The sequence below is a fragment of the Chiroxiphia lanceolata genome, chromosome 6 (assembly GCF_009829145.1).
Source record: "Chiroxiphia lanceolata isolate bChiLan1 chromosome 6, bChiLan1.pri, whole genome shotgun sequence".
Classification (NCBI taxonomy): domain Eukaryota; kingdom Metazoa; phylum Chordata; class Aves; order Passeriformes; family Pipridae; genus Chiroxiphia; species Chiroxiphia lanceolata.
This window is the reverse complement of record NC_045642.1, coordinates 12,596,415-12,613,108: the sequence shown is the minus strand read 5'-3', so window position 1 is coordinate 12,613,108 and position 16,694 is coordinate 12,596,415. Positions and strand designations below refer to the sequence as shown.

The window sequence follows — 16,694 nt, the reverse complement described above, 5'->3', positions numbered from 1 at the left end:
ATGCATTACCTCTGCAAGAGACTGTGTAATTTCATACCTGAGGTACTTGAACAGCACAGTTTCATTCTGTGGAACATCAGCCTTTTGTAACAAATAACCCAAGTATAAGTTGCAAAAGGCTGATGCTACCAGGAATGCCTAATTACATGTCTCTGATAATGCTGGCGTTGGAAAGGTGGCATTCTGCATGCTTTTATTCACTGTCCTATCCGACCCCACTGTAATGTTACTGGCTCCTAAAGAGTGTATGTTAATACATGGGATTCACATTTTTTATGACATTTTCATTGCAATACAGTTGGGTTGCATGTAGGTCAGAATCCAGGTTTGTTTGTCCTGGATTTTAATTTTCTTTTTGATTGTTAAGAGTGATTATAAGAGAAGGGACTAACCTTTTGTAAAAATGTATTGTAAGAGAAAATGAGCTCTACTTGTAAGAGGCTATTGTTTTTGTTCTATAGCACTATTTTCCTTGTAGATGACATATTACTGTTTAAAAGATTTAATTATCTATGTTCAATGTTTAACCATAGTGTTCTTACAATAGAGACCTTTGTTCTCCTGAAAAATAAAGCGTAGTCGGTAGTTTGATAAAATACTTCACAAAAATAGCTTTCTGATTTCAATGCCAGTCTTTAACATCTAATTAATGAAAATGATTGAATGCATAGGAGCTAATCTCCTAACTAGCAAAAATTAGCAGAAAGAAATATGGCAGTGAGCAATGCTGTTTATCTTGCTAGCCTGTAAATGTTGAAGTGTGTGGCAGTAAGTGTGACTTTTCGTATATTCAGGAATAAATTATAGTTTTCAGTGTGCAAAAGATTAGACAGTTAATTTTCCTAATGTAATTTTAAATATTGCTGAGTTGCTAAGCAGCTCTCTTATGCTTCTCACTTTTTCTATGCTTTATATGCAAATTTTCAATCAAACCCCATTGCTGTATACATTGGTGTTTTACATTAGAAGACAGTGGAGAAGAATCCAAGCTGTGGACCGTGGATTTTTTTATTTCTTTTTGAACTTCCTGAATATATAGTTTTGTTGAACTTTGTGTGAGTCAGAGTTTTTCAGTTTTTCATGGACTGCATTTAGATCCTCTGGAGCCAACTTTTGCAGGTTAGGGCAGGCAAACTTCCATGGAACATAGTGGGAGTTCTGTATGGATAACTCCTGGAAGGGTTTGCTCCAGTGACTGCTGCTAAGTGTTGTTTTGAGTGATAAATTTGTTCCAATTACGTGCCCTTTGTCTTTGCAGTGTTCTGGATGATGAGGGGAGCAGCCTGCGTCAGCAGAAGCTTGACAGGCAGGTAAGATTTTGGAGGAGAACCTTCTTGCTCTCTGAAGTATAGATCTTGGAGTAATGAAGTCACTGACACATGTATCTGGTAATTGATAAGAAGTTGCATCCTCTGAGTGGGGAAATGCAACAGAGAGATCTGTGGAGGTTACAGTTTATTTAGAAGTCTAATTGCCATTAAAATTTGACTTATGACTGTGGTCTGAGTGACTCTCATTTCCACTGCCTTGGACTAATTTTAAGCTGACTTACCATGTATTTGTTACCCAACTGATGGACCAGAAAGGACAGAAAGTTCTGGCAGCCATGCCAGCCAACAGAGGTTAACCACAAAGATTTTACATACTTGGCTTGTCATTCTGTGAGTCCAGCCCTTGTGGCTGTAACCTTAGTGGCACTATGCACTATGTTGCCTATTTTGCTACTGTATTACTACATGACTTTTACAAGAGAGTCAGAACCTCTTCCATGAAATCTGAGGGAATTCTGCCGTCAAGTTCTAATGGGAGTTGAGGTTTCTGCTTTTACTTTTTCTTGTGGTCCCCTTCTCAAAAAACTTTGTCATATTTATAGTTAAATCATGTGCATTTAATTTTATCCTTTTCTATACATTTCTTTTCCCATTGTTTTATCAGCTTGCATGTCTGCCAGCATCTCATTTTCAAATTCAAATACCTTCTATTTATACCATAATCCTGTACTTGATTCTAATTACTTTGGAGTCATGTTGAGGTGTTCAGCATAACTTATGGAGCTGAAAGAGTCCACTCTCCATTCTTATTCTTCAGTTTTAGTGCATCTCCTTTCTACAAGCTAAGCTATCACTGTACAGAAGCAAGCAAATGGTAAGGTAATGGATAAGTAAAATTAACAGTTCAGTTATCTAAGGTTGTGGAAGAGGGCTCAAAGAGAGTTACCTATGATACCACTGAATGCTGAAGGTTTTGGTTTTCAGCAGGTCTAGCTGAGAAATTTAAGTGTTTAATTAAAGTTCATCTTTTATAGCTATTAAATTAGGCTCATGTCCAGTATTATCACTTGATTCTAGTTTGCAATCACCTGCTTTTCATTTACAGAAACTGAAATTGGCATCTCTGCCTTATGCCCTTGCTTACCCTCCCGTTGCTTCACAGCCAGTATTCTCACACTGTTGTTTTCCCAAGGGTTATTTCCAAGCAAGCTCTAACAGCTGCTGGACCGCTCAGAAAGATCTATTCTAATTATTTGCTGTTTTCAGCAGAAGGTGTTTTAGCCGTGGGTTAGTCGTGGTTTTTTGGAAAGATTTCCTGTTACCCAATATCCCACTCTCCAACTGCTGCCACTGTAAAACCGGAGAAGGTGTAAAGATATCCACTGTTTTTCATTGTAGGTTGCTACCGTTTGGAGTTCCAGTAACAGATACTTTTCTTTGTATTTTCTCCAGCGGGCACTGCTAGAGCAGAAGCAGAAAAAAAAGCGCCAGGAGCCACTAATGGTCCAGTCCAATGTGGACAGTCGGACGAGGACGCGCAGGACGAAGCATTCGGAGGAACAGGCGCCGTTGGTTGAGTCGTATCTTAACAGCAACAGCAGCACAATATATCAGGGTATAAGAATGTCATCTGTAGCATGTGTGTTTACTGCAAGTCATAGCATAGTGCTCTCCCTGTTAACTTTATGCTACTGAGAAGAAAACTTCTTGTTTTGCATATTTTAGTAAATAATTGATATCCTTCACTTGTGTTTGGGGATAAAAACATCAGAACTTGCAATTTTAGCCTAACAGGAGGGAACAAGGTAACTAGCTGCCCTTTCAGTGCTGTGGGGAAGGAAGAGTGGGTTGTCCCTTCTGCCGTGACTCCTTTAAGTGTTTTCAGCCTTGGTGCCTGCTGAAGTAAAACTAATGGGTTCCACTCTGTGTATTCCTCTGTACATAACTTTGCTTAAGCCTGACAGTGTTAATGATAAATTTGAAGCCTGTCAACTAATTTCAGCTAAGACTGAATATAATAATTTCAAAGATGCCGTATTTCTGCAAGGTTCATTAAAATAGGCAAGTAGGTGCAGAAGAACATTTCAAGCTTGAGCAATGTATCCATTTTCTTATTAAAGATTACAGAATCCAGTAGGGACAGAGAAACTTCAAGTATCACACCTATAGAGAAAAATTTTAAAGCCATTTTTGTATTGTTAGACTTCAAAGACTTTAATAATCAGAAATAAATCCTAAGGAAACCAGGCATTATTTAGTTCTGTGCTTATATGGCCCATGCTTTTTGGCCTCCTGAAGAGGTTATGTGCATACTTTTCCTCAGGATCTCTATCAATATACTGCCTGTGCTGTACTTTTTGTCTGCCCTGTTGTTTCATTTTCAGTTGGTGGTCGTATCTTTCAACAAGGAGAAGGTTGGTATTTAGTGGACTGACTAACTAATCATGCTCTGAGAAGTTCAGGTTTCAGATTCTTTCCCCCTGGTTAGCAATTGATGGAAATTTTTGGTTGGTTACAGCTACAGAATTTGTTGTTAGAACCTGGAAGTTGCACTGTTTAAATGTTAAGGTTTTGGTAATAATGGGCCTTTTTTATCTTGTTTCTGCAAGTAGATAGGATACCATAAGTGATTTCAGAAGGAGAATTATTTTTTCCTAAAAGTATTATTTTAATTATGTTTTTCTAATAAATATTAAAATCATTAGTAATATTGCCTTCTCTTTACTGTTTCTCAGGGTCTGGGATGTGATTTTGAAAGATTAAATGAAATTTCTTTCCAGTCCAACCTAAGAATTATTTTAGCACAAAATTCTAGTTTGTTTATTTTTTAATCAGACAAATCAGAAATTTTTCCTCTTTCCTCCTCAATAGTTTATGAAAGGTACAGAGCTGCTCTAAGAAGTACTATCTTATGGTACAGAGGTGCTGTGATTTACTAAACCTCCTGTATTGTCAGTTGATCAAGGTTTTAATTTTCACAAATCAGAGAAAGAGACATTATCATCCCCTAAATGGTAGCAAATTTCAAAACTGCACTAACTGAGCTAAATTTTGCCCCAGTTTGCACCAGAGTGGACTTCCTGACTGTGAGATTTACTGTGCTCTTGAGGTAAAAGTGACCCTTCCTGTAATATTATACCACACCATTTACTGGAATACTTAGGAACTTATTCTTCTTAAATCAGCTTGTTCTAAATTTATCTCTCAAACCTTTGCAATATTTTACAAGGTTTCAGAAGACCAGAAAAATATAGTAAAGTTTGTCATATTCAACACAAAGTTTGTTAATCCCTTGGGATAGCTCTCCTAGTAATAAAGAGTGCAGCTAGCAAAAGCTGGCTTAGGAGAATTTAATTACCTAGTGGAGTGTTTTATTGCCTTGTAATGTTAGGCATGTTGCTTTTGAAAATATTATAAGAACTCCAGAAGTGTCCTTTTTCGGCGTGGTCTTCTCTGGGAATGTGCTTAGTGTCTCAAGTTACCCCATTTACGTGGTGCATAGTTAGGTTTTGGTGACCATTTCTAACTGTGGTGTTCAGCTTCAGGGCTGGCATTTTCTTCCCCTTCAATGACAACATTTGTATGTGGCAGTGTCGGATGCATGAGGCAGCTGGGCTGTTTCTAAAGAACTATTCTGCTCTTTTCCGTTCATTTGTTGCTGTTATGGGCATGCTGATTTTAAGTTAAGAATGACTCTTTGATGGGAGTTGATGGTCTACTGAATGAACTACATTGCTTGGATGAGCATGTTTGTGAAATCAATTCCTGTGCTGCAAATGCTACAGAAAGAACACTTCTTTCCACCTATCATCCTCCTCTACTCTCTTTTTTAGCTTGTACTAATTCTATGTAGCACAAAAGTACTTGTTGATTTCAACAAATAATTGGACGCCTGTGTGGAGATATCTCTATGGTACTTTGAGCAAAGTAGGTCAGAGATAACATCTCAGGGATTCTGAGATGCTGGGCTTTCTGTGCTGGGAAATTCTCTTTCATACACTGCCACAGCTTATTCTGATGCAGTTATCTGTGCTGCAATGGTTCCCTGATGGGCAACTCTGCTCTGGAATAAAACCTCATTAAATTCCAGAATAATTATCAGAGTGTGGAGTAAAAAGCCAGTAATTTTTGTTCTGGAATAGAACATCAGCCGGGTGAGCTACTTGTGGGCAGATATACCGGAACAGCATATTTCACTAGTTAAGCTAAGTTCATCTGTATGAAGGAGCTGTTGGCTGCTTTTGAATCTCTGCAGGGTGATTGCTGCTAGTCCTCTGGCTACATGGTTTTTGCTTCCTCTAGCTTGAAAGAAGAGAAGTGCAAATAGATCTGAGATGCAATAGGATGGAGGGGTGTTAATTAAGGACTGTGAGTGAGCTTGGTTGGGGCAGCTCACTAAGGGAATGTGGCTTCCTTCCACATGTACAGACGTGGCTTTCCTACACTTGCTCAGGACTGAAGATGGTGGGACAAGTTTCATTCAGGATGAAACTGAATAGGTACAGGGCTTTTTTGAGTTTCTTTTTTGATAGTCTAATAACTAACAAAATAACTCTGCTGAAAGTATGCCTCCACACAGTAAGGAGGAAAGTTGCCAGAATCACTGTAATTTTTTCTTAAATAACCTCAAGGCACAGAAGTGACACATTGGTAGGATAAAAGGGTGTTTCTGTTCCCTTCCAAGTGTTACTAGCAATTCTTCTGGGTGCTGTGAGACTTTAAGGAGATGGGTGCCCTTCCAATGAGGAAGTGACTGCAGAATGCACCATGCACAATTCTCCAGACAAAAATTTTCTTCTCAGTTCCTGCCCATATTTCACCTGCAGGTAGAAGTTTTCAGATACTGTAGCTTGCAAATGACTCACATGTATCTTTTTTAAACCCTTTGGTTGTTGGCATAATGCCTAATTAACCAATAAAAGATATCTGAGGAAACTGGCATGAATTAAAGTTGAACAGACCAGCTCAGGATAAAGCATCCTTGGCACTCTGCTCTGTAAGGTGTTAGTTTGAACTGGAGTAGTACCAGTGGTAACACACTGTTTGCCTGTCAGCATCTGTAGACCAGGTAGGTACACTTGTAGGTTGGGCTCTAAACTGCCATTTCAAGCAGTAGGTATCCTTCCATTGACTTCCATGATGTTTGGCTCTAGTTATTGCTATTACAAATAAGGCCTCTCTCTCTTGCAGTACCAAACACATCTTAATTGCTATTTCATCATTATATATAGCAAAATAAGAATCAACAACAACGTTTTATATTGCTGTTAAGTTTAAATTCCTTGTAAAAGTCAGCAAAGGCATTTATTTACTGGAAGAAATTTTATCCTTCTTTGTAGGAGACATCACTTACAGATTGTTTTGTCTTCTCTTTCTTGTGTTGTGATTTATTTTTGATTCAGTGTCCTTCATAAGGACAAATTGCTACCTGTCTGTTTAAAGATTTTTAAATATTTTGCTTCCCATTCTGTAATATGTCACAATTACATCTGTTTACTTGTTTTCATGTATCTCTACTCCTCTTACTTTGTGAAGTTTCTTTAAAACCTAAACAAACATTTTAGCCTTATTTGACATTGCAGAATTCTGCTATGAATACAGTTCTTTTCAATCTGGATTTCAAATATGTACTGAGCATTCCTGGAGCCAAATACCATGCAGAGATACACTAGTTACTGCAACAATTTAATTACATTATTTAATTACATTTAATGCAAATGATGAAAACTCATTTTTACAGAGAAGAGTAATTTTACTTCTGTGAAAATGGTGAATTTCCATTGGGGAGTGATTTTTCTTTTCACAGCACTGAGGAAGGCAGAGATTTGAATGAGTGCCAGATATGCTTTCATTAATATTACCATACTTTGTTGCAGCTGTGGCTTTTTTTTTTTTTAAGAGTTGAAATTAAAAATGTTTTCAATTAGATACTCTCAGAGTAATTTTCATGGCAACTTCCAATTTAGAGATTTCGATTAACCATGTGTAAAAAGGCAAAATTACTTTCTTACTTTCCTCCTTTGACATTTGGCAGCACATCTAGATGTGATGGTTGTGTGGTGTGTTGAACAGACTTCTGATGAAAAGTTATGGCTCTGGATTGTTAAATTTGATGTGTCATTCTGCTTATTTACCATGAATGATGAGGGAGAGTTCTGATTAGTATCAAGCTGTCAACTTTAAAAGATGACATCACTTACCTATTCATTTAAAAAAATCACATATTTGCGCATTCATCAAATCAGTGTCTTGCTATCCTTGTTTTCCACTGACCTTGAGATGAGAAGGTATTAGTTTATTTTTTGAAGACAACAAGGAATGTTCTGTGCAAAGGGCTATTAATACTGAGAGATCAGGCAATACTCCAAAGCATCATGTGGGCAAAATACTTAACTTCCAATAAGCGTATATTCTGAAATCTTTATTTCAGCTGCAGTCTCTTCACCTTAATCTTTTAAAGCATCTTTTTGATTTGTCAGCAGTCCTTACTGCATTAGTGCTTTTCCAAAATAAACAAACTAACCCAGCAGCGAGGATCTGGGAGCAGTGGGTAGCAAGTGTTTCAGAGGTCTTTTTTTTTATTCTTGCTCCTGAATGATTGGAGAAGGAAGTTAAGAGGCCATTGCCTAAAATTTCTTGAAAACATCTCCCTTCTCTTTGTTTTAAAGTTCCACTGAAAGTATTTTCACTTTCAGTTACTACTTCACATGTAGCTGTTATTTTTAGTCGTGGGGCAATCTCAGTGTCTGGCAGCAGGAGGGGCCAGGAGGTGACCCCAGCACTGACAATGCCCTTGCAGGCAGAGCACCATCCCAAAGGCTTGGAACACGGCAGGCAGAGCCGGGCACTGCCAACAGGATTCTCAGCAGTCCCAGATATGGCAAGGGATGAGCCGGGGCCAGGGCCCTCCGCGGTGCCAGTCAGGATGGAAAGGAGATGCTGCAGCATACATACTGGTCTGTGACGCAGCTGAATTCCCTACAGTGCCAGGATCCTCCCAGGAGACACAGCTGGGAGGCAGCACACCTACAGCATAGCTCCAGGCTGAGGTGAAATAAAGCCTATGGTCCAGCCTATGGTCCAGTGAAAGCCCCCAGCGAGGCCTGTCAGGGCAATTAAAACCTGGTTGTGCCCTCAAGGCCCTAATACGCAAAATAATTATGTAATTTCTTACTGTCTTTAATCTTCCTGGCATAGATTTTTCATGGATAATTTTAGCTTTCCTTATAAATTGTCTGCTTTCCCAGAGTTCCCAATTCATTGCTGTTAAACTCTCCATTTCACATGCTTTGTTTCCTTTCCCTCTCCCAGGATCAGGCAGCAGATACATGGAAGCTAAGAAGAATCTTTTATTTCATTCCTTCCTTTGTTGTTTCTGGGGAACTCTTAAACCAATGAGCTTTTAATAATGTCCTTAAGCACCACCAGGTTCTGATGTACACTGGTTCCTTTTTTTCAGAGCCCATTCACATTCAATTTCACTTATGAGTATTTTCACCTTTTTAACATCAGCCTGGTCAACACATCAGTGTTAAAGGCATAAACTGCAAGGAACCGTAGGGAATTTATAGGCAATATAAGGTTTTGGGAATCTGAAATCTGACTGTAACTTACTAGTTGCAAGAATAATGGCTTTGTTTATAAGCATTTTGAGGCAGAAATCAAATCTTGGCATTAGATTAAATAGTAACTAACACAGCAAAGTTCTTACCCTAATTCAGGCCCTTGTATTTAATGATTTTTGTCTATGTAAAACTGTATAAAAATATTTCATTGCATTGTAAAATATAGTGGATTTGCTCATCTTCAGAATATTTCTAGTAGAATCCAGTGTCTTTTAGATGATTATAGAAATACTAGACCAGTTCAGAATCTAAGTTGATTAAATAAAGTAATAATGAACGACAGCCCAAATAAGCAGCAGCATTGACTAAGGCTAGAATTTTACAAAGTAAAACAGCAAGCCATTCTTACAGTAATACACAAGAGCATCTCAGGCAACAGTAAGAAAAGGACTACCAATTTTCATTGATTTGTTAAGGTACACCCTGACTGAACTGTAGTTTATCTTTCATTGCATGGTATTTATTCTGGGTTTCACTTTTACTGTTGAGAGGGCATGTGTAAATAGAATGAGTATCTACCTTATGCAGTAGAGCCAGTGATTTGTCTCACAATACCTCATTATCTGGTTCAGCCTCTTTCTGCTTAAGGTGTTTTCCAGACAGACTGCACAGTTTTATATTTTTTTTCTTTTTGTGATTTTTCAGTTACTTATTCTTCACATAATGCACTGATCAAAACCACTTTTTTTTAGCACTTGTCATTTTTATGTGATAGAGATTTGTAAGTTATGATTAATAGATTTTTTTTCTTCTAAGATCATGAATGTGCAAGCACTCATCAAGAAAAATGGTCATTGAAATGGAAAAAAAAAAATCTGCATTTTCATTCATGCTACTTTGAAACTAATTTCCTGTGTGAACTTCTCATTGTGAAGGCCAGATGAAAAGACATGTTTTTCCTTTTCGTTTCCTCATATAAATATATGTGGATAGCTTATAGAATTGAAAAAAATATTGAGTTGTCTGCATCATAGTTTACTCATGTGCTTACAAATTGCATCCTTTTGTTTGATTGTGTGTTGTAGCTTTATTCCTGTAACATGCAGTGTTGTCCAACACAGAACAGGCTCATGGAGAGGCTTCTTTTTTCCCCTTTTAGCACTTAGGGCATTGGTGATGCAAGGCAAAGCTGGGACACTGCACTTCTCTGCTTTGAGGAAGCCCTTCTAAACTCACCTTGTATTATGTTAATAAACTATTATTAATAAACTATGTTGTTCACTCCTCTTTTCTTTTCATCTCAGATCCTGAATTAATATCCCAATCTGTGCTCCTTTCTGTCTCTTCACAAGTATTTTTTTTCTCTAATGCTGTATGGAGGGCAGTAGTCAGTACTTGATTTAATGAACATGGATGAATAACACTGAAATTAAAAATCATGTAGTAGTTTTATTTGTAAGCTTGGCATTTATCTCAAAACTACTTCTTACAATTTGTGAGTTCAAATGAGAATGAAACATCAGATCTGAGAGTCCAGTGGATTTTTCTGTTTGGAATACTGACTCACTACAGCACTTGCTCCTCCATTTTTTTCTTGTCTAAATGCAAACTCTGGTACAAACAAATAATTCTTATTGAAAAGGAAAATCTCTGGTCTTTTTGAGATTTTAATAATCTGGGGTGAGACATATGGAATATTGGGCTAGATTTTCAAATGTAGTCTCTTATTGTTTAAGATAACTATCAATAGGTATTTTTAAAGCTGCCTAAATTTCTATTTGTACTGAAATTAATGCATTTTTGAGTGACAGTCTTTGAAACTTCATCTCCAAATAGCTGCATTTAAGGTTCTTTATTTATCCTTTGGTGCTGCCTATCATTGTTTCAACTTTTCAACATCCAGCTAAGGACATAATCATATTGTTGTATCGGTGAATATTATCTAGGGAGGCCAGTTTATCTCATTTTCCTTATTTAGGCTTTCTTACAGGGAACTGTAAATTGTTTTATGGGGCTATCTAGAGCCCATGGAGAATGCAGGTTAGAGTTTACAGCAATGTTCCCATCCTGCTGAGAAGGGAAATTCTTGTCATGCTGTTACTTAGTGATCCAAAGATGTACTAAAGGGCAGAGGGGAAGACATTTGGTCCCCTGACAACATAGTTGGGGATAAACATTGCCTCTGTGAATTGCTTCAACTCCACAAAGACAGACTAGAAGTGCTGGTTTGAGAAGTTCAAAGCTCCACATGCTAATGACCAGCTGCAGAGTGAGCACAGAGGGGTTTAGAAATGGTCATTCTTCCAGCTCTCCAGGGCAGGAGAAAGCTCTGGAAAAGGAAAGCAGTATTTTTACTTTGCTCCACATCTAAGCCTTTGGACCCACTGAGCGGGGTAGGTTCACAGCATAGGTGGGTCAGCAGGCTTTGAAAATAGCCTGTTGCCCACTCCTCTGCAAGGATCCAAGTCCTGGCTGGCCTGCTGTCAGCAACTGCTGTGCTGCATAAACCTCTCCTTCCCACCACACTGCAGTGGGCAGCACTTACACGTGAGATGTCTGGGGAGGTTGGCACTTGTGGGCAGGGCAGAGCACTGTTTTCCCTGTGCTTAAATGCAAGTATATAACCAACTTTCCTGGAACTCAGGCTGTCCTGAACTGAATTTGTCCAGAAAGCAAACTAAATGCTTTATTTGGTATCTAGCAAGATAACACAAGAGAAAACATGAGTGAGTGTATCAGCCTTAGCTGAGGTCTACTATTTACTAAATAGCTAATAGCTAAGAATAGGATGGTTTTGTCGTGAAGATGGTGTGTTGGGATCAGATTTGGATTTAGTATTACATTTAAATGTAATGGTAATGCTTGGAAATGTATCCTTTAGAAACAGGACATTCTGTGCCAATCCCTTTCATGAACCCAGCTGCAGTATCTTCAAGTTTATGGTCTAAATCTTATTTTGCAGCCTCCATCGCTTGTGTCTGTTTACCAGAGACAGCAGTGTAGGTATATGCTCAAAATGGCTACTGGACTGAAATCCTGTTCTCTGCCTTACAGAGTAAAGCACTGGAAATATTTCCTTCTCTGTCCTTTGGAGCTCCCTCGCTCTACTTATCATCAGATGTTGTTAGTCTCTTGCTAAAAATTATAAGACAAAAGTAATTCAACAAACTTCAGGCTTTTACTTGTTAGATCAAAGGATGGTTAGCAAGACAGTGAAGATAAGTCTTTAACTTTGGAATTAACAATGTCAGAAAGTTTCATCCTTTGCTGATTAATCATTGCTTTGGACCAAGTAAATGATCCTTCTTCTGAGTGAATGAATGTGCCCAGATTTAAAATGGTTTAGAGAACAGTCTGGCCATTTAATATAGGTTATTTTTAAAGTACTGAATTTAATTATAACATGGATTATTATCTTCAAAACAAAAGAACACAGCCTAGTTTTAAAGAGAGGCTGGGCTACAAATATAGCATAGATGCTGGGTTGGCAAATCACACCTATTTAAAGACTGTGGAGTGGGGACTCTGGTTCCCTGCTTAGTCTGAGGCCACCATGCCTGTGGAAATAGGACCCAATGTACTGTCTTTTATGTGCCATTTTCCCTTGGCATCCTGTGCACTCACTCCTTTGATTGTCCTACTCATTTCCAGTGCTCCTTTACATTCAGCCAAGGGACTGCAGTCCTGTGATTAGTAAATGATAGACAGGAATGAGAAGTTGGGCAGTGACAAGCTGTTTCTCTGGGCTTTTAATCACTCCTCTACTAATTTAATGTATATTCTCTACAAAACTTGAACTCTTCCTCTGCATAATGAGAAAAGGAGCATGTGTTTATTGAGTGCCTCAGGTGCCCATTGTGTTGTGAATGTAATGCTATTCATAACAGATTGCTGTGCTGGGGAGGGTGGCTGTGGGTTTGTGAGCTACAGTCTACACAGACATGACTAAATCCCTCTCATTTTTCTCCTCTGAGAATCTCTTTGGTGCTTCAGTTGCTATTCATGCACATGAAGGATTTGGTGAAGAGGAGAGTTGCTTCACAGACCAGAAGCCTAGGGAGGATTTTCCCCTTCAAAGAGAGATTAGTGGCATTCCACATGTCGTTGGGAGTCATCTAGTCTTTTGGGGGGTTATGAAGTTTGTCAGGATATTTTTGAAGTAATTTTAGGGGCAACCAGTTCTTTCCAGTAAGGGTCCTTAGGGGATTTTTTTTTTTTTTATCCTTTTAAAGAAAGCACTTTAGTTTTGGGAAAAAGAAAGGGTGGGAGGTCCAAATGCCAGGGAGATAAACAGCAGTCACCACATGAAGCCAGTGGGGCTTAGCCCTTAACAGTGACTAGCAGCCAACCTGAAAATGTCTTAGTGCCCACCTAGAGTTTGGCATGTGAAGTTTGAAGATACCTCTATGTATTTCACAAAAGCAGTTGTGATATTTATTTAACTTGGCCTGGCCAGAAAAAAGAGTTATGGTGTGTGTTACTTTCATGGATGCAAATATTGACCTCAAAGTGTGTCATGCTTTTAGGAAAATGATAAAGCCTCTTTTTACTTTGAAAACAACTAGCACTGCATGAATTATGTGACATTCACAGTTTATGCCATGCATGTTATGTAGAGACTTCTAAGGAATTAATTTGTGTATGTTACAAAGTAGGAAGAGTTTTTAAATTCAGCTTGGATATAGTTTTACTCTAAAATGTATGGTCAATCTACTCATCATGCTGTTACACAATTGTACAAGATATGTTCTGAAGGTAACCTGCAGAGGATTCCTTGTTTACAGAGTTAGGATGTAGCTCTAAGCATAGATGCTACAAAGTCTAAATAAAATTTTTCTGCCTTCATGCTGCCACTGTTGATGATCAGCCTGGCAGAGCTTTACTGTGAGGAAAAGTACTTCCTACAATAGCTCAGCAACACATTAATATTCTGATGTCACTTTTAGCCTGAAAGTTAGGAGTTGATATGTTATTGGGAGGAGGGAAAAAAAAGAGGAAATATATCCCAACTAACTTAACACTTTCAGGTTTTTAGTGTAGCTTTGCAAATTCTGGTTTATTTGACTTTCCTCACTGCATGAATCGTCTGAAATACCAAACTCTGCTATGTCTGCTTTCTCTTTTATGCCCTCACAGAGTTCTCAAATCTTTCTCTCTTGTCTCTCTTTCTCTTTGTTTCTCTCTTCTCTCTGTTTTTTCTCTTTGGTGGGGTACCCTGAATCTCTGAAGCAGTGCAGGAGGCCGAACAGGAAGATGTAAAGGTGGTAGTGGACGCCCAAGCTCCGAAACCAACTAAAAAAACCAAGGGAGCAGCTGCGAGCTGTCAGACTAGCAGCACCAGAAAGGAGAAAAAAGGGAAACACAAAGGTTAGCTGCATGCAGCTGAATGTCAGATGTTGAATTAATTCTTTTGCAGTCAATTCTCTCTCTTTTTTTTCTTTTCATTTCTTTGAAAATCTGAAAATTGTCTAAAAGTAAGTTCATGAAATTTTTATGAGATGGGAAAATGTGTGTGACTTGGTCTTTTCTGGGCTTGTACAACCTGGGAGTGAAGGACTAAAATTTGTAAATGCAGTCTTTTCCGAAGGACAGTGTTTGTTCAAATTGCAGAGGAGGAAGACAGTACTGATGGAAGGATGCTGGTGTTTTCATTGTTAAAGGAGTTGTTAAAGAAATGAGAACCATCTTACAACAGTGTGGTTTTTTAGATTATCTGCAAGTAATGTAATTCAGAGGAACAACCTTAAATTGCAGCCACTTCTGTCCATACTCTTGCAAATTAAAGTTTAAGTGGACATTTCGAAAATCAATTCAGCAAAATTGAGATAACAGCCTCAAAGGGGTTTTTCAAGTTGTTACTTGAATGTTACTCTATCCCTTCTGAGGTGTTTTTATGAAAATTTTTCTGCAATGATTTTGTGTATGATTAGGTAAAATAAAAAATACACTATTGGTAGTTACAAAAGGCTACTGGTATTCAAATTTTATGTATATATATGCACACTCACAAAGAGAGAGAGGTTGTTATACCACATTCAGTTACTTTTTATTTGGTGGTGACTGACTAATGAAATGAAATAACTTTCCAATAATTTGCAGTTCTTGAATAAAGCCACTGTAACAGTATCCTGCCCTGTATTCTGGTGTTGTGCATGTCCAACAGTGTCTCCATTGTTGCTTAGTGTATATCCTTGACAAGTCTGTTTAAAGATAGCAGTGACTAATAAGTTTAATTACTGAGGTCAGAGTATTGGGGCTTATCTATAGGGATTTTGCAGGACTTGAGCCTACCTTAGTGAAATCCTTTACGTATTGCAGCTTAATTCTTGAGATCTGAATCTACAATATCTCTCTGTCTGTAGTCCCTCTGGCTGCAAGGAAAGCCCTAGGTTAGACAGGCTTTAGAGTCTGACCCTGAGCTAAAGACTTTATTCATATATTTGAAAAAAGATGGTGTGTGCCAGTACCTAGGCTTAAAATAATAAGGAAAAGTCAAAGGTAAAATTAGCTGAATATAAAAACTGTTGGCAAAATAAATGGAACAGAGAGCTAATGTTTCCCAATTTAATGTAAAAGGTAATGACATTCCAGCATAGTAATACAAATGCCAAATTTTATTTTAAAGTACATCTTGCTCAAGAGTAAAATTTCTTTTACTGTTTTAACAGAAAACTTGTTTTAGGCTGTAAAGGAGCATTATGTAAGCTAATACTTAAATCATGGTTATGGCATAGCCTCGAGGCTCTGTTTCATCTCATATAATGTCTGTTTTGCCCTTATGGAGTGTCTGTGTCTGTGCTATGTTCATAACTGAAGGTACTGTGCTGGTAGTTACAGCAGGTTTGATGTGACAGATTTACCTTGTATAGGACCACCGTCTGTATACAGACATATGTGTTCTGGGCAGTTTTCTTATGAGCTCTTGGCTAAAATATTCCAAGGCCTAGTGAGGCACATAGCAAGGAACACTCACTGGGTTGTTCTGCAGAGCCCAGTGATGTGTGTCTGGGGCTGTATTTGTTGGGCAGCTCCGCCAGATGTAGGTGAGTTGGCCCACGAGCAGAGTGTGTTTACTGTGAAGGAGCTGCACAGTTTTCCATTATCTCACAGCAGGTAACACTTGGTATTTTTCTCACATGCCAATAATATTTTTATTCATTTTCTGAAAGATTCCACAACCAGGCAAATGTTAGCATATATTAATAAAAGCAAGTTGTATCAGTAAAAGTAATGTCACTTTATGTAGGCTGAGAACTTTTGCTTGCTGATACTGCTGTGTGTGTTGGAAACTAATATTGTTAGCTCTAGAAACCTAGAAATGCAGCTTCTGCTGCAATTCTTATTGCTCATCCCATTATGCTATGTGTGCTCTTCCCTGGCCTCCAGCATTTGCCCATCAGTTGCATCTTATGTATGCTTCCTGAGAGTGGAGGCGTTATTCATTAATTATACTAAAGGAAGTGTTGAGTATCTCCTCTCCTGAAGTTTGTGTTGATGATTAGTAACACATGTAAGTCACTTAAATTACGTTCAGAGCATGCACATAACACCTTCTCATCCAACTCATCTACTTTTTCCCTACACTGGTGTTTTACTGTTCATTCATGCATAATGTCACCCTTGGAATAATACCTGGTTTACCTCTGACAGTGTTGTAAACTTGGAGTGTTTGTGGGGGATTATAACTGGATTTCCAGTCTTTCATTCTTATCAAAGCTCCAAAATATTTTTTTATTGGATGAAGAAGTAAAACCAAATGCGTCTTAAAAATTCTGGTTGGCTTTCACTGATGAGTCCACTGCAGACATAGCTGATTTTGTACTTGGGATTGAAGAAAATGCAAGTGGCAACAGAACCC

The 16,694-nt window shown here is 38.2% G+C and overlaps 1 protein-coding gene across 6 annotated transcripts in view; it reads left to right on the top strand.

Moving 5' to 3' along the window:
* The window catches only part of TUB (TUB bipartite transcription factor), a 160,111-nt gene that overhangs the window by 107,545 nt on the left and 35,872 nt on the right, over positions 1 to 16,694 (top strand). For 3 of the 6 annotated variants that reach the window (XM_032691067.1, XM_032691066.1, XM_032691068.1), the window contains exons 2-4: positions 1,259 to 1,310; positions 2,724 to 2,886; positions 14,066 to 14,203. In XM_032691067.1, coding sequence (XP_032546958.1) covers positions 1,259 to 1,310; positions 2,724 to 2,886; positions 14,066 to 14,203 — 353 coding nt within the window. The remainder of the gene's footprint in view (positions 1 to 1,258; positions 1,311 to 2,723; positions 2,887 to 14,065; positions 14,204 to 16,694) is intronic. The other 3 variants (XM_032691071.1, XM_032691072.1, XM_032691069.1) reach the window with 2 other exon arrangements.